Here is a 19,021-nt window from a genome sequence, read left to right on the forward strand (position 1 = left end):
CACTGCTTTTCAAAGGTGATAAGAATTTCCTGGATCTATATCTAACACAGGCAAAAAAAAATATTAACATCTCGTAAAAATATTATTCTCTTCTGAGGAATAATTCAATTCAGGATGGGACATTTTAAAGATCACTAGAGCATTACAAAATAATATCTAAACTTCAGTTTAGTGTGCCACTCTGTATGGTCACTCTTACTGCCACAGTTTTAATTGTATTTCAGGAGCAACTTCTGGAAATGGAAATCGAAGGCTTGCAGACAAATACTTACTGCAGGTATCAGTAACTTTTTTACTTCTTCAACAGCCCTCTTCAGTTTTATTTCTGCTCTGTTCTGAGCATCCTCCACAGTGATAAGTACATGCAGATCTTCATTCAGGTGTTCCCAGTTGGGCTTGCCTCGGTTCTGTTCTTCCTAAAAAAATATTAAAACATTGAAGCTATGAAGCATTGTTACATTCTGTATAAAACAATTACGTAAGCAGTAGACAATTCTGTGAATACTACAAACTGTATTTTTAGCAAGGTGGGAAAAGACTTCATACATCAGAGATGGTTTAGGTTTACTTAACAAGAACTTAAGCCTCAAAATATCCTTTGGGGGATTTTGTTTGTGTTTTGGAACCTCATACTTTATTTTTTTTAGACTATAAAAAAAAGTGATTTCTTAGAGTACCTTTCCCACGGAACAAAGGAACAAGAAGTACTACAAATACACTATTGCTTTCAATGCCCTTTGGAGCCTTTCAAAGGTTAGACAGGTAAAACATAGTGCTAGTTAAGCAAACTAATATTTTCAAGAAAAGTGAAACAGACACCAGAGACACTCCGTCTGAATCACTCCAAAGGACAGGAAAAGAAAGCAGTTCTTCAGTGTTAAAAACTGCTTTTAAATACTCATGAAGAAAAGGTTCAAGAATTAAACATTACAAAAGGAACAGAAGATGCAATTTTCAAAGCAGAGCTACATGTGATGATGGATGAAGGGCAGAGAGGGGGAGATGAAAAGACTCTAATACTGGAATCACCAAAGAGCACGTAACAAGATGGTCACTGTTACACACTACTCTGTTACATCCATAGCGTTAGTAATCCTAAAGTCAAATCTTAGTTATGCTTTCGGAAAGGGAGGGCATGCTAAACAAAACATTTTTTAATGTAAACATTTTAAAACAACAGGTATCAGTAAATTTAAGTGATACATTCAAGTAGCCAGTCTTTCAAAAAAAAAAAAAAAAGATAATTAACACAACACAGAAGAAACTTTCCAACTCCATTTTTATTAAACAGCAAATAAAGCTAGCTAAATTTCCCAGAAATATAATTTAAAATTTTACACTATTTAAAATATAATAAAGAGTAAAAAAAAGTGTATGTGTGTAATCAAAACTTCAGTAAACAGAAAGGTTTATTAGAACTTTTGAATCTAAAAGGTCTGCATAGACAAAAACACTTATTTAAAACTTAAAATCCTGGGCATAATAAAAGAGCCTCCTATTTGTAAGACAAACATTTGTGGCTTAACCAAAATTCACATTAAAAAAAAATAAATAAGGCAAGTAAAGTTAGTTGTAAATCTGTCTTTTTCCCCAGATTTCATTAGAATTCTTCCAGGAAATCAGACATGCAGAGGAAACGTTTGAAGATTTAATACCAACAAATACTTGCAGTACTTTATATTCATATATACCCGAGGGAGCACTGTTCCTTAGAATGTTCTATCTTTAATTCAGCTGCTTTATGTCTGAAATGTTTTCTGGAATAGACAAGGATAAAAAAGGGGGAAAAAAATACAATAATGTGATGTATGGAAAACTTATGTAAAAGAATCAGTACTTTGAAGAATATTTTTTCCACTGTTCTTCATGTAATGTGCACATACACACTACCTCATACTATCAGCTACTGTGATTTTTTTTTTTTTTTAATATTATCTTAGCCACTTTCTAAACAACGGTGGCTGTGAAAATATCTCTGAATTTCAGAAAGAGAATAAAGAGAGAAAAATAGCCCTCATTTATAAAACAACCTGATGCAAAGTGCAGCTGAGTTATAACATATTCTCCGCTGTAATTTTATCTTTGAAAGAACTATCTACCAAAAGGTATTTGCAGCTTACTTCACTCTGTCATGATCAAAAATTCAGTATTACTATTTAAAAAATTCAATTTATTATTTTTTTAATCCAAAGCAGGAGTTGTTTTCTTTTAAGACAGTGACAAGCTATATTATTATGAGGCAGTACAAAGTATTATGTTAGAGGTATGATGTATGAGAGACAGTTTCTAAACCAGCAGAGGGCAGAGCAAGGAACATGTCACTACCTCTTCTTGCACTGGCAGGTGGTGAGCTGACACAACACTGGAATGGGAAAGGTATCAGTTACTAACACATGAGACGGATGATAACCTCAACAACTCTTGTACCACACAAAAAACGGTGCTCCCAAGTAAGATGGCTAGTTCTTTTCCTAAAAGAGAAGGGATGCCTAAATGCAGTTTTAGCTATCACATAATTAAATGGCAAGATTATACGTAGTGTGAGCACACATATAAAGGGGCCTAACCGTGCTGCATCAATTTCTTTCATAATGTAAATAATACGGTGCAAAGTCTCAAAAACCTGGAAGATTTGGAGGAGTTGCCACCTGTCAGCAATGTTATAGTGGACGTATGTCTCATCTATAACTGAATACAGAAAAATACCTTCTTTGTTATGTGAAACAAGGTAGATCGCCTCTGTTGTTCAGTATTTTAGATTGACATAACCTCAACTATTGGTCCTGTACTTCATTCTGTTGCAGCATGAGGATTTTTTGTTTAATCCTTTTTTTTTAAGCTGCACATAGGACACAGATAAACAGATAACAGATTTTTTTTTTTCGCAAAAAGTTACACATCCCCTAATTATAATAAATGTAATTTATTTTACTTCAGTGAGCCCACTGCCTCTTGTCCTTCAGTAGCAAATGTTGAGCAATTCAGCCTGATTGCCAGGTCTACCTATAGAAAAAGCAGTGAGGAGTAATCGAAATTGCCATGAGAGTTATTTTGGGCTAAAAAACATTTGTTACCACAGCAGGAAGGGTATGCACACAGAAGAAAGAAACTTCACCAAGAAAACCAGAATACCTGAATAATGGATTCAGAAAAAGAGAAAATCAATTGCATGTATTCAAAATTATGTAACATACATAAGAAGTAATTTACAGCATGAAGTTTTCCTGCATCCAAGAGACTGTTTATGGAAGAATTATACAGGAAAAATGGAGGCAGTGAAGATGCAGGAAACTATAGAGTAAAATGATTTATGCTGTAACCTTGGGGAACAACAATATTAGAAAAGCTTAATTACAACCAAACTATCTTGTCTGCTAAATTAAAGAACATTAAGAACAACATAACAGGCAAATGAAATTTCACTGTGCTCCTTGTTTGGCAGAAATTTCAGTATCCTTAAATATAGCCTAATTCTGTAAACAGATTTTGCTTTCATTCTGTTGCCTGTGCATATACACATTATCCTCAGGGTACCTATACACGATAATGGAGTTGAAGAAACTGCTCAGTATTTATCTTGCTATTAAGGTCAATGGATCAGGTAGTTAAAAAAAAAATCTTGCTACAGCTCCTAGAAATTTGGTTGTACAAAAATAAAAGAAGAAGTGACATAATTACAGATTATTTTGTGGTTTTTTTTCCTAACTATTCTTTATTTTCTTGGGGAGGGATTTAGAGGGGAGCCAAAAAGCAGGCAGAGAATTCAACTGACTTGCATCTATACAGCCAAGCATTAATATTAGAAAAGCTGTTCCATGAGAAGAAATACTGAAGTCCAGCTCCCTGTTGATTTGTCCTGTGTTTTCCATATCCCTCAACCTACCACAATAATTCCAAGTCTTATACCTCTTGCATCCCAGTCCTTGAAGACCATTTCTAACTCTACCTCCATATCCCATCCCAGAGCTTCCTTCTTAATACCTTGACTAATGACTTAACAAGGAAGAGACTGCAAGTTTACTAGCTTTCTGTAAGCTATGCAAAGCAGATAACTGAAAACTTGGTATAACTCTTCCCTCAACTAGAGGTATTAATTTAGGCCTCTCTTCTATCTAGACAGTGGTTTTCAAAAATCTTTAAACCTAAAGGAAAGAAGTGCCTGTCAAGCTTGACTGAAATTGTTCAAAAGATTTGAATCAAAAAGATCGAAATGGTGAAAAGGGGAAAACATTTTCAGAAAGAAAGCCATCACAGAATATTTTATCAAGAGCTTTTATAAAAATATCAAACTTTACTTCTCACCACAAAGACCTAAAGACTTTCACACAATATGGCTGGCTGACTAAAAATAATTTGATGAATTAAAAACTGGTGAAGTAGAATCGAGTCATTTCCAGCTGTCGGAATGCCATTAAAGGAAAATGAAATAAACACTGAAAATAAATACTTTCCTAGTTGCTGTTTATACACAGGTAGGGATATATTAATTAGTCAATAACAAAAGAATGAATGCGATATGGTAAGAAAGGAAGGAAGTTTTCCACATGGTATTTTTTTCAGAATACTATGGCCCATAGTATTAAAAAAGAGCAACTTCCCTTATGCACTTTTTCTACTCTAACTCATACAATTTCCAGTACTACTGGCCACTAGAAAATACAAACACAGCCCAGTACCAACAGCAGGGGCCTTTTAAAGAAATAAAACCCCTGGCTCAAGGAAATGTTGGGAATGAACCTTGGTATCCTCACTGATCTTGAAGTGATAGGTTATTAAATTCTGTTTACACCAACCTATTACAACAAGCTGCTCCCTACTGAATGACAGAAAACACAGAAAAGCTAGAGTAAAGGGAAAGAATGTTTAAATGTAATTTCAAATTGAACACTAAAATTCAAAGACACCAGAAGAGCTTTACTCCTCTAAACAGTACAAAGGTTTAATACAAGTACATTCTAAGAACTTTAAAATTATCCTAAGATATAAATAACAGCACAATCACTCATAGCCACTTCTCACAGTCAAATGGAGGAGGGTAAATATGCAGAAGGAAGAAATTCAGCTATTTAGTAAAGTTTCCACAATACGTTTTGTCTAATAAATTGTGCTATAGATACAAATGACAGTAGTTCTAGGTGGATGTTGCTTTTCTGTAATGAAACCATTCACACATACATATCAAAGTAATTGGAAGAGCAGTTTAAAATATGCTGTGTGATTTACTGTTTTAAGTTAACATGTTGATTTAAAGCAATTTTGAAACAAAAGTTAAATTTCACCAAAAAGTTATAGATTAGAAACGTCACTGTAAGCAATATCTAGGTCCTACTATAGTTTAAGTACTTTTAAAAACAAGTTGATATGTATTGTAGCCATGTAAAAGCATCAAGTCTGAATTAATGACTCCGAAATATTATTCAGCCATTCATAGTGGATTCATGTGTAGATGCACAGTGGAACTGGTAAAACCAAGCCAGATGAATCTGAGAATCCTCCTTTCCCTAAACTAAGTCATTACTCCCAACCTTTCACTGGCCACAAGAGTTGGCCTTGTTACGTTGTTTAACATAACTTCTGTTCTTGTAACTGTTCTGCCAAACTGAGCTATAGAATTTTATTTTTAAGTTTTTGGCATCTCTGCTGCAGAGATCATAGAAAGCAAACATTTGGAAGACAGGGGATTTCTGTAACATATTGTGCAAGGAATAAACCACTTATAAGTCTCAGATATACCAATAACTCCACAACAGCTGATACATATTCATGACAACTCTAGCCCTCATGGAGCAAAAATCATTTGAATGTCATCTCTTACTGTTGTCTTCTTGTACCCTTTTGTGTCCAATCCAACAACTTGAAAAGGTTCACTCTCCTTACCAGGCAGTTCTTATTCCTCCACTGCGACTGGCCCGAGCCCCACACCACTCTTTCAGAGAGAGCCAGGCCAATGTGCAGATGCAGCAGAACCACTGCCCCTTCCCTCCATTTTCTGCTGGATGAGTGGAATAAGATCATAAGGGACTACTCAGTGCCAACTTAAGGTCACTGCTATAATTGGGAAAGGGAGAAGATGAGGGACCATAATTTAACACATAATTGCCACTTAAGAACTGGCTCACCGTATCTCATGAAGCTATTCTAAGTGAAATCTAATTATGTATGCGCCAGGGACAGAACACATCCTTCTATCTGACATGAAGCAATGCGATGAACATCTATGTAAGAACTAGGTATTAAATGCTAGCATGTAGTAATAATTGTAAACACAATCATGGAGTTTTCTCCCTCCATTTTGGTCAGTAAGTCTAAGTCTTGACAGGACTGACTGGTGAAAAACAAATAACCAAAACTTGAAAAAACACATCCCTCAAAAAAAACCCAAATCTGTATTCATAAATGTATTCACATGCTATACTTCCTGACATTAACATCTCAATAAAAGTTTTTACTTTGGAAGTAGCCTGCAAAAGAAGTGCTTAGGTAAGTAGCAAAAATAGAGGCTTTTATCAAATGAAACTCCAAGCCAGCTCTGCAGAAAACCAGTTTAAAGTGAAGCACTAATTACAGTATCTGTTTGAACAACAGAAGTAATTTTATAACATGAAGCATCGGAACACACTGATTGTCCTAACCCCTGCTGATAAACTGCCTTAATTGTGCAGTTACAGTCAGGCAAATTAACATAGACTTTTGCTCCTACTGAGCTTCTAATGGCAGCAGTTCACAAGCAGAACACTGCTAAAAAAAAAAAAAAGATGTAACAAGAAATGCTGAAGGAGTAGCACCTGCTCAGGGAGAACACTGTTGCTTACTTCACATATAGAATTTCCAATCAAATATTTCTCCTATAAAAGCAAGAGCAATTGCTTAAATTGACAGTCATATACTTACTGTTTTGAATATCAGACACATTACTATTATTTAGTATGTCTTTAATTACCCCTTTTTATTGTATATTAAACCTCCTTCAAGGCAATTTTGGATTAAGAAGTGGGCATCTTCCAGCTCATATTAAACTAGCCAGTAGTTGTCAAACACTGTCAAAGGGCATTATCTAGAAAACCTTTTAAGAGCTATTTGAAAAAATGCAATGGCATGAAACAACCCAATTTTTAAACACACGGAAAAGGATTCTATTCTCTGACTCAGAGTCTCAACACAGACTTTGTGCTCAGGAAACTTCAAACCAAGTGCAACCTCAAGTTCAGGTCTGCCCTGCAGTCAAAATGGTTCCTGCATGCATGAAACACCACAGCGTGCCTTTCTAAAGCTGTGGCTTCACAGCACACCTGAGCTGATCCAGTAACCTTGGTCTGCTGACAGGAGAGAGAAGGGCCCTGCTACAGCCAAGGCTGGCACACGGACACCCCGCTGCTCTGCTTGGTCACAGCTGGGCACTGAACTGTGGAGCCTGCAAAAACTCCCCATTGCAAAGGGTAAGTTTCTGTGAAACGGGCAATAGGACTGCATCTCTCCAGGATTTTCTTCTTGTGTATTTGTCTTTAGTTGCTCCAGTGTGGAAAATAAGAGCTGTATTGTCAAGTGTTACCAAAACCCAAGAGCCTGATAAGACTGAGTACTTGCCTGCTGTGGGACGAAAGTAAAAAAGTTTTGTATGCATAGGTATCCCTCAGAGAATAAATGAGAATTTAGCACATGAAATGCATAGCATAAACACAAGACCTTGCTATATTTGTTAGAAATTAATACAATTGTTAGTAGTGATACTCAAAATTATCATGAAGTATCCAACTTTAACTAGTCAGAGGAGTGAGGCTGCTAATTTCACTGACTTTGGACTACAGGTAAGAGTTTTAAAATTTTAGCTACCAGTATTCCTGAGGTAGTAAACTTCATATGGAAACAGTACTACACTGATATCCAAGTATAGTTTCATTACCTTTCAGAAAAGGGAATAAGCAGTACAAGGTATTTCACAGTACTGTTTTCACACACTGACCACTCTGAAAGAGATAGTACCCATAAACAAGTATCAAAGTTTCTTGGAAAAAAATGAAATACCAATAAAACCTGAATGCAGTAGTCTTCTTCATTTAGGGCTATCAACAGATGGATTTTGAAGGGAAGCACCTCCATATTGTGAATCTCAAGTTCAAAATACATTTTTAAATGAAGGCGTAGATCAGAAAAACCTCATCTGTGACACAGGCCACATTCCTCAGAGTGTTTTTTAATACAGAAATCCAGACAGTAAGTTTATTTCAACTCATGACTCAAGCCCATTCATTAGCAGTCACTAATGAAATTAAATTCAAAATAACCTGCAACTGTTCTAACATCACTTCAGCATAAACTTATCTGCCTCTAAGTTTATGAGTGTTATTAATCAGTATAAAGCTGATTCTGCTATTCAACTTCAGATGGGAGAAAGGCTGGCAAAAGTATTTTCATCTACCTTAGCATCAAGCAGCACCTAAATACCCTGCACTTTTATACACACAGGTATTAAATTATCCAGTTTAGAGTCTTAACATACTTCATAAGTTTTATTTTACCAATCATTAACAGAATGTTGAAAACAACACAGAAAATATATACAGAAAAGACCAGTTTTTATGAACTAGTTATTGCCTTGCTGTGACTCAAAAAGATATTAAAGTAGGATCACCATGTCAGTAACATCATGTTTTACTATATAATATTACTAAACTCTACGTACTATTACTCGAAAGTACATCAGGATTATTCTGTATATCTCAGTTTTTGCTTAAGGTGTATTCTAGTCGTATTATATTTTAATTTACCATTATATTTCTACCCAGGAGGAAGACTAGTAACACTAAAGTACTAACCTTGCTAACATAGACCTCCGTATTCCACCCAAAAATTTACCAAGGTGTCTAAAACTCTGCTAAAATACATGCTGAAAGACAAAATAGTCTTAACCGAAAGTCTGATGCTTGTTTTTCATCTGGGATTCCCAAACTAGGAGAGTTGAAAGTGCTGACATCCAAAAGGACCCAAGCTAATATATTTTCCAAAACTAATTCAAGGCATGGCAACTTCAAGCAAGATGCTTTAAAAAATAAGTTGCAACTCCAAGAAAATGCAATGTAACCGTCCAGCAACATTAGTCCACAAAGTGTCAATCAAGACCCCAGTACCGCCTCAGCCCAAAATGCATCAACATCACCATGCCGATGTTCCAGGAGTGCCCTAACATCAGGGCAAAGAAAGGCAGGTTCCACTTTGCCCTTTAAAGCATAAGATCACTGCCAAAGAGGGAGAAGAAAGAAGAAAAAAACACAAAGTGCTGAAAGCATCTCTAACCAATGATAAAAGACATCACCAGGAAGATTTGTGTTATTTTACATAGCACTGGAGTCTTTTGCAGTTGTGAATGACTGGGTCAAGTGCATAAATATCACTTTCAGGAGAACCTTTATTTCCAACTTCAAGGTGAGCGCCTTAGTTTTTCCTTTTTGCATTCATATTAAACTTTTACTTTCATCTATGCAATGAACAGAAATGATGGAAAGCATCATCAGAGCCTTTGGTTTAATGATTTAGGAACTTATGGGAAACACCTGAGCCATAGTTTTGCAATTCTAAATACACCAATGGTTAAAGAAGGGGAAAAAGTGGTTATTCATTGGTTTCTCAGTCTTCTAGATTACACAGTGTAGTACTCCCAAATATTACACATATATATGTAGAGACCTTTTTAATAGTAAAAAACAAAAACGAACAAAAAACCCAAACCCAAAGCACTGCTCCTGACTGCAATTTGGACTACTGTTTGCTGCATTCTGCATCTTGAACACTGCAATCAGTGCAGTATTAGTCACTACCATGTGTAAGAGTGAAAAACATAAAACAAATCATATTTTTTTTATTCAGTGGAGAACATGATCAGCACTTAGGCTGGCAGTATAACTTTACACTTTTTGAAACATTTTCTTTCCTCTTCTGAAGTACTATTATGCAACTTTCGTCAAGAGTAACTGCCCCAGATCATTGTGGCATCCGTCTTTACTGAATTTCAACCACTTTTATTTCTCTAATCCATGTTTTATTTCCTCTCTGCCTTGCTTAGATTTGATTGCTGCTTTGCACAGCAAAGCAAACATGGTCAATGCATGAGCACTCTCCTCCTCAATAATTTGAGCTCAGTGTTAAATTGATCCATTTCTCAGTTAAGCTCATCCTCCCCACATCTGTGCTCTAGCTCTTCTATGATAGCTCCACATATAAGTGATGTTGAATCATGAGGGTCATGAAAAAATAAAACTATTTTTATTCAGGTGCTATTCTTGCTTAATCTAAGCATGAATTCCAGCAATTTTCACTGATTTATGTTAAAACAGACAAAGCTACATTAACCGATACATAAACTTGTTAATTTTAAAAAATAATTAGGAATCAATGACTAATTTAGTCAGTTATTTTTTGTTTCAGACTAAATTTACAGCACTGTTAAAGAAAAAGTGGAGATAGAAACACAAAGGGAAAAAGTGTAATAGCTAAGTGACCTTTTGGAGCTATCGGAATAAACAGAGCTGCTTACAGCCTCGAATTTTAATGCCAACGTATCCACACTTCTGCTTTCCTAATCTCCATTTGCATATCACTTCCAGAGTCCAGTGACTCAGCCTCTGCTTAAAAATCCAACCACGTTGCTTTCAGCCTTTCCTTAAGGATGAGGCACATGCATGCCTCACATATGAGGAACATAAATATAATATAAATACATAAATTGTGGTGAAGGTCTTAAGGGAGCATATGGTAAAGACAACTTGGTAAAATGACAATATATTCATGCCAACCCTTCACTCTTTTTAGTCACAAAGTAATTGTAAGCTTTTAAGAAAGAACTACTCCTCCCCATTTTCTCATGCTGTTAACATTTACAATAATACGTGATTACTAACCTCCCTAACATCTGTTAAGAAACTGCTTAACACTTCGCAAGAAATGTGAAATTTCACTCACTCCAAATCTTTGCACAGAACTATATGAAGATATCACTACAGAACATTTTAACGAACTCAGATTGAACATGTTAACATAACCTCAGTGTGCCAAGAAAATGGAAAAGTACTACCTCTTAACCTGCAATGTTACAGAGAAGTTTCAGGTACAGTTATGAAACTCTGCACAGAACTGCCAGCTAAATTTAAGAAATCAAAAGGAAAACTCTTTCCTGTTTCCTCCCCACCACAAAAAAAAAACAACAAAGTAAAAACAGAACAGCTTCACAGTTTTTACTTTGTATGCACAAAAAAGTTGTGACCTCTGTTTAAGAATATCAAGTTACCACTGTTTCTTTAAAATTGGATGACTTGTAATGTAAAATAAAATTACTTTTATAGCAATACGTTGTTAGCTTTATTTTAGGACATTGTGAACTTTAGGTTTTTTACTATTTGTCAAAGCAACAAAAATAAGAGACTCATTACTCAAACCAAACATACCTTGGTAGTAGTTAAACTTTGAATAACTTCCTGAGTTGTACAGAAACTGTTCTTGCTAAGTGAAGTTTAAAAAAAAAATAATTAAGAGAGATAAACTAAACATTCATCACATATGGTTTTTTAGATTAGTTCAGTGGCAGGGGAAAGGGTAGAGGAAGGAGAGGAACTTTAATACTTTAATCAGTGACACTTTGCCAATAGTACTTTACTGCTGGGCTACAAGAACACAACAAAATGCAGGAAAGAGGCTGTACTGCGAAAAGCAAAGCTGCTTCTACTGCCAGGTCCAAGCTGACATGGTTGCAATGCCAGAGCTTTAGCTCAAAACCTTTATCTAATGCTGCTTGGGAATGGCTCTTTCTGTTCTGGATAAATGTGTAAGTTAACAATAACTGTGAGTTTTGACAAGTGCATGCTCAGTCAGGCTGCAAAAAACAGAGGTGAGGGGCAGTAATCAATGTTACAACAGATCTCACACATAAGATGAAGTGCTTTAAGGAATCCTGACCTTAATGTAAACAGGGTATCATCATTGATATGATTACACCTAATATTTTTCTTATTCTCCCTTTCTGATTTCAATCCTTGGATGAATCTGCCTTGAAGATTTCCTTAAAGATGCATAATAAAGAGCAGATGCCTGAATCACTCCTGTTTCCTGTAGGTCTGCAGGGATGGCAAGAAGATTCAAGTGCCTAGGCAGCTAAATGCTATCCTGAATAATTAGATTCAAATCACCACTTATACTAACAAGAAAACACAGCGCTAAATATAAACCAAACTTTTTCATAAGTGGTTGCGTAAATGAATATTGCCTGCTTTACACACAATGTCTGAGCATATAATTAGAGCACTGATCTTACACAGTCACCTCAGAGAAGGAAAATCGGAAATCACAAGGCTGAACTACTCTGAGTTTTCTCATATAAAGGGTTTCTTCCGCAGACTTAAGTTCAACATCAGAGCTGCAATGACACCTGCTCACTCCCACCCAAACAAGCAGCTCCATTCCTTTCTCCTTCATCTGGGCCTGCAGAGTTCTTCCCTCTCCTTTGCACCAGGAACAGCTCTCCCTGGACCCTTCTAGAGCCAGTTTAACACAGCAGCAGACTGCTGCTGGCAGATTAGGTTTTGCCTGTTTAGCAAGGTGAGCTGGCTCAGTGACACATCCCACAAGTAGCAGACTGAGCACAGAGGAGGACCCAGGCATATCCCTCTGTAGGAAGCTGCCAGTTATCAGTCACATCTCCAGCAGCCTGCATGGCTCAGTCCCTCTCCTGCCACATCAAACACTCACAACCGGGGGTGAAGATGAGGGAGCCCCATACTCTGACTGCCTGGCTTGCAACTCTGGACACATCTCACGTGTCAAAGGTAATTTTACTATACTACATAAATTGCTATTTAAAAGGTTAAGTATAAACTCAGTTTCCACTCACCTCTACTTAGATGTGCAAAGCAATCAACATTTTCCACTTCAAACATTACATCTCAGTTGCTTACCTGAGAAATTAACATCCTATGTCCAATTTATTTAAATAAGGGTGCAGTAAAGAACAAAAAATAGTCACTCAGAAGAGTGATCAACTCAAAGGAAAAGTTCATTTATAGAAAAAGGTTGTAACTAGCAACTTGAATTCTAGCACCTTCTAATTTGAATTTGCCATCTTAACAGTTAAAAAATGTGTAATTTCACAGGAGACAACAGCTGGGTTTCAGTGGCCCTGTTTCCCTGTTCATCACACAGCAGCATGAATACTGTCCTATTACATAAGGTGGTTTTCTTTTTGCGAGGGGAAGTCTTTTGAAATCTCGCTTAGGAGTGCTTTCCACTAACAAATTATATAATTAATGTGTCACTCGGTTATTTGCGCTCTCATTTCTTCACACAGTGGTTTCTCCGACAGTACGAAGCTCTGGAAATTTCAGATTTACAGAATTGTTATAAGGATGCCTTGCATTTTTGGATTAGAGAAGAGAGAGACCAGAAATTACGTTCAGAGTTAATTCTGCAGTCAGCAGGCCTTGTGAAACTCTGCTACAGAGGGCTTTATCTTAGTGACCAGGTAGTGTTAAGCAGGTAACTGCCCATGGTTCTTCACCCACTTAGAAGGTGCATTGCTCTGCTCTAAAAACAGTTGCCCCCTCTACAGTCCATGGGTCTTCTGGAGAAGATAAACAGTCACATTCATTGACTAACGTAGCAAACTCAATTTTCCACACAATATTGTTGTTAAACAGACATTATGCTACAGGTCACGTAAGTTCACAGCATGTTACCAAGTATATTGTGTTGTCCAGAGAGGTAAGAGGTTCTTTACCAACTGGAAACAACTGGAAAGCTGAATTTCAGGGTCACTCTAATCCATATACTAACTGATTTGCTCCATAGCCGGAAAGCTCATCAGTTAACAGCAATGTTTTTATTCAGGTTGAGCCTCCATTCATGCAGGTCTTCTGAGGTTTTGTAAATTTTTTTTCCTCCCTTTTTTTTTCTTTTGAGGAACGGGCCATGTGAGATTGTGTTGTCTGCTTTGGATTCATACTACGGTAACCTCTAAGCAGTGCATAAATAGTTAAGTATAGTATGTTATTGTACGTGATTTATTCAACTTTTTCTTCAACACAGTGACTACAATCAGTAGTACAGTACTGAGTGGAACAAATAATATGGCATTTCTATAGCATTTTATATAGCATTATTGCTAAGACTGTTAGATTTTAACATATTTAAGTAATAACAGTCTAGCCTTACATTTTATCTCAATTCTCCTATTATTTTGCTACAGCTATTAAAACACAGCAAGTCTACTCTAAACCTATAATAATTTAATTTTATAGTGACTGCACAAGCATATGTTTCTATAAATTTGGTTTTTCATAATTTTACTTCCTCCTTCTGAAACAGTTTCATTCTTTCTATGTTTACTCAAGTTGCGACAATTACAAAACAGATATAGCTATAAACAAACAACCAGGACAACAGTTCAAGACAAATGGAAGGTAACAGGCAAGATACTAATGCAAATTAACTAAAACCTCTACTTTAAAAACAAAATTTTGTTATAGAGAATACAGAAAACTCCAAATTTGTCAGTAAAGAACTAAGGTTGAGTCCTTGAAAGAATTCTGAACTACTGCCTCAAATTATCTCAGCGCACAAACTTCCCATGTATTTAGGATTGAAACCTTGCACAGTCTGTAATTATATTGTTTTATTGCAGCAGCTGCCTCAAATCCTTGCTACAATTATATGGAATTTTACACACCTAAGTTACTATCTAGATAACTCAAAGTGTGACCACTGTTCCAAACCTTCTTTATGACCAATTTCATGCAACAACTCGACTGATAAGAATGACAGGCATTCAGCATGTGGCATGTGTTCTCAAGGCTAGATTAAAATGTAGTAATAGTCATGCCAGTTAAAGACCATACAACTGAGTGCCAGCTTGGCACTGATATTAAACAGGTCTTAAGAATACTGCTGATAATATATTATGGAAGCTTTTCCTGCAGTACAGAGATGATGGATCTTTGGGATCAGTCTCTCCCTTTACCTCTCCAGTGACATCAATCCAGAGGTAAAAAACAAAGCAAAGCAAAACAAAACAACAGTAAGCCAGTGGGTCATTCTATTCAGCAATACTACTTTAATGATTAATTGGAATTAGAACACTGCAGCCTATACTGGTGGCTTTCCCAGACACCTTTCTGGTCATTTGCTGAACCTTTCCTTAAGGTTGGAGCTTGGAATTCTTTAGTTGCTTTCTACACTTAATGAGCTGAAAACCACAAATTTTTCAGTTCGTTTAAAATACTATACACTACTATCAGTTCTTTATATAGTATGTGTTTAGAAGACAACAGCGTTCTTCCAAAAATACATCCAGTCTCACATGAACTTTTTGAATCCCACAGATTTTGGTAAAATGTACGAAAACATTCACCAAAGAAATGCAATTTTAAAAAAAGTCAACTCATTAAGCAGTGAATTTGCTGACATTTCAATATGCACGATATTGAGTAAAACTAAGTGTGCAAACTGAATAAAAACTACAGTTAACCAAATTAACACAGCTCCACTGCAAGTCACCGTAATGTGGAAAATTAAGACTTATTCAATTATGCAAAATTTCAAGTTCTGCTTTTTCAACATGGTGCCTAAAGAGAAGCACAGGCAGATTTACCCATTTCCCTCAGCTAAACAAGGATATTAATGAAGAGAAAAATATCATGCATAAATACTGCACAGAGTAAAAGAACCAAACAGAATGTCATTACAGTATGAAGCCACAGAAGCAAAGTAAATCCTTGATGGTTAACCAAGCCTGGAGACATTTAAAGTGAACAATTTTTAATATATTCCAGTACGCTATCAGAAACATGCAAAAAGTTATTTTAAAAAGTTAACTGCTTCTACTCTTTCAAAGACAAGTTCCGAACTTGTTTTGTTAAAATGTCCATTATATACGGTTTTAGACTGCATGCTTATCTGCCCGCACAAAAATCAAACCAAAGTTTTACAGTTTAAATTAATATACTTCTGAATAATAAAAGTCAAACTAAGATGGTAAGGCTGGGGAGAAAAGGTCATTATGTGCATGCCTTTCTTACGTTTACAATGGCTTCATCCATCTTAGAAAATAAGACAGCATTGTGCATGAATTGAGAACGAAAATAATTACATGCTCTGCTCACACCCTAGAGAGATAGCTAGAAGAAAGGCAGCTTCCTTCATTCTAAATGTTTTCTACTCTTCAGAAAAGCACAAGCATAATCCCTTTGTTCAAAATTCATCTCCAACAGATGACAAAGCTTTACTGTCAACTGACACATGCTGACCTACCACTTCCCGACCTGGCCACTTCCATTTTCCCTTCCTCTCCCTTCTCAAACTGGCAGAGATATTAATTAGGGTCAACACAGCTTATTCACTAGCACATTTTTCTGTCCCACTGAACTACACTCCTTCATTAGCTGACCAAAATCTAGCTTCGTTCCTGTCCCCATTGTAACTATCTAACATGGAGTAGCACATTTCTCCCCACCTCCCAAAAGAGAAGTTGAGCCCAACTGCCCCAAATACATGTAATCCTATATTGCTATGAAATTATGTCTCTTTTTATTGTTTACAAGGAAGAGGAATGTCCAAAAATGTAACTAGTTTCCTAACTGAATAGGTTTGAAGAAGGTTCTTTACAAAGCATTCAAAGAAGCATGGTAAGAATTAACAGTGTCAGCACATTACTTGTCATTAATATTCTCCCTGTTTTAATTTTGTTGGCAGCCTACAATTGTAATATCTCTAAGTATTTGCTATTACATTTTAATCTTCACACTGTATTATGACTTAAGAATTCATCCAGATATGCCACAAATTAACTTCACTACTTTCAAACAGGAAAAAGACACCAAAAACATTGAAAAATTCCAGCCCTTCCCAAAAAAACAGCTCTGATACTTCAAAGAACTAAAACCCAAGTGTACAGTTTCACAACTTTGCCTCCCAGTTCTCAGCACCCATCTAGCATCATTCACATTCAAAAAAATTCTGGTTCATTCCAAATGCCTGCATCTTTAAATAAGAAAATTAAACACAGCAAAAAGTTCTCTAGTGGTAGAGAGAACAGGTATTTCAAGTCAGTACATTCCATATTTCGTGTCTAAAAATAAAGTTGCAGACCCTGCATTTATAATCTGAAGATGTGAAAAGTGTCATCTTCACAGCATACCAAGAAGCCCCAGTCATCCAGCTAAGTTAATTCAAGACCAATTACTGCACTTTGTCTAAAGCTTGTAGTCACACAACAGCTTAAGATATTTATTATAAGCCCATGCTGCTAGTTCCACCTTGAGATACTAAAGTGCCTGCGATCCAGTTCACGAAGCAACAGGAATTTTGCAGCTTTAGTTTTCAGCTGGCTTAGCACTGAAGTAGGTCATCACAGTAATTTACATCATTGCCACCACCAGTAACTATCACAAGGAAGGTAGAAAGTATGCCTAGGCAGGGCTGTGAGGGGTACTGAACAGCAAACTTTGACTTAAATGTCCTAAGAGCAGCCCTGGAACTGCAGCCTGAGATACCTGAAGGAGTCAAGTTTCCTGACAAGCTTTAGCACTCAGAGGCTGACTAATTTTTAAAACTTCAGCAATAGAGAAGGATAATTTCTTCCTGTACCTCCAATAGAGCCTTCAGATAAGAGCAAAAAATACTAATTTAAGGGCAAAAGTGGTAATTTCAGGAGAAACACAACATAAGCTCTGAGCAATGTCCCCAGCAAAGAAATAATTAGATGCTTAGACCCAGTACATAAGAGGTTGTTGAACAGCCCTAAGTGAGAATGCTGAAGAGCTGATTTAAACACCAGCAGTTGGAGGTAGCAAATATTGGCCACATACTTTTATTGCTTTTTAAAAAGAACATCACTATGATGAACCACCCAAGACAATTTACATTTTGAAGACAGGTTCCAAATAAAAAGCTTCAACAACTATTATCAAAAAACCTTCCTAATATTAAACTTGTATATTTTTATGCCAATTAGGTATTGCAACAGTGTGTAACTGATGTGAAGCCTGTCAATAATCAATAAAAACTTGAATATATTTTTCCTCACATCAAGCATACAAAGCAAATTCACCATTTAGGGAAGGAAGGATTGTAATTCTTTTTCAACCAGGGTCTCCTCAAATTGTAGGTGATTTGCAAAAACTTACTGGAATGTTTACAAGAAGTAAAACATTTACTTGCCTCTACCTCCAAAACTGCTGGATCATGGTTGTCTCTGCTCTTTAAGGAGACCTGAAAAGCAAACAAAAATTGGGCTTGTGCCCTATTTTGCTTCTTTAAGATGTTTAAGAGAGGAATGAAGAGCTGGAATTAGGGTTTTTATGTTATCCTGTGATGGACACAAGTTATTCCTCCTTGTTTACACTTGAGATTGAAATCCCAAGAAGCCATAAGACAACCTAGTTAAGGGAAAACAATGCAAGAGTCAACAGAAGCTAACTCACAGAAGAAAGAACTTGAGTTTTCTTCCCCTCACTCCCACCCTCCTTCAATTTCTCCTTCATTTGAGTAATGACTAACAGAAAAAATCCCTTTCCAGAGTTAAATATTCCTGCACTGTCACTATTGGCAATTTGTGCACAGTTTTATGAATTTACATTATAAAAAAAATAAAAAAGGAACTTTAAGATAAAAAACAATTGAAAAAAACCAAAAGCTTTAGTCCTTTTTTCAGGGCTTCTTTATGCTTCAAAACAGCAAAATATGTAGAAAAAACAACTTTTATAAGTTCTTTGCAAATGAGAAAGAGTAAAAAAGCCATGAGCTGGCTAGCTTTAAAAGGCAGACAAACATGACTTTCTCCTCCACTACTAACATGCCTGTAAGACAGCCTGTATGTATGCGATAGTGATGCAGTTAGCTTCTGCGAATTTTTTTCAAAAAAATAGTGCATTTCATCACATTAGCATGAGGCTAATTAAAAAAAAAATCAAAGTGAATTTCATACCAATATAAAAGAGTGAAGAGGATAGTTTATTTTAACCATTACCCATTATCGTTGGGGCAACCA

At 36.1% G+C, this 19,021-nt stretch overlaps 1 protein-coding gene across 1 annotated transcript in view; it reads right to left on the bottom strand.

Annotated features, from left to right (window-relative positions):
- Positions 1-272: 272 nt before the first annotated feature.
- Positions 273-19,021, bottom strand: part of LOC104542343 (protein quaking-B) — a gene marked incomplete at both ends in the record, with an annotated part of 43,067 nt that continues 24,318 nt past the window's right edge. The window contains one exon of the mRNA XM_010186611.1: positions 273-416. Coding sequence (XP_010184913.1) covers positions 273-416 — 144 coding nt within the window. The remainder of the gene's footprint in view (positions 417-19,021) is intronic.

The sequence above is a fragment of the Mesitornis unicolor genome, unplaced genomic scaffold (assembly GCF_000695765.1).
Source record: "Mesitornis unicolor isolate BGI_N332 unplaced genomic scaffold, ASM69576v1 scaffold39686, whole genome shotgun sequence".
Classification (NCBI taxonomy): Eukaryota; Metazoa; Chordata; class Aves; order Mesitornithiformes; family Mesitornithidae; genus Mesitornis; species Mesitornis unicolor.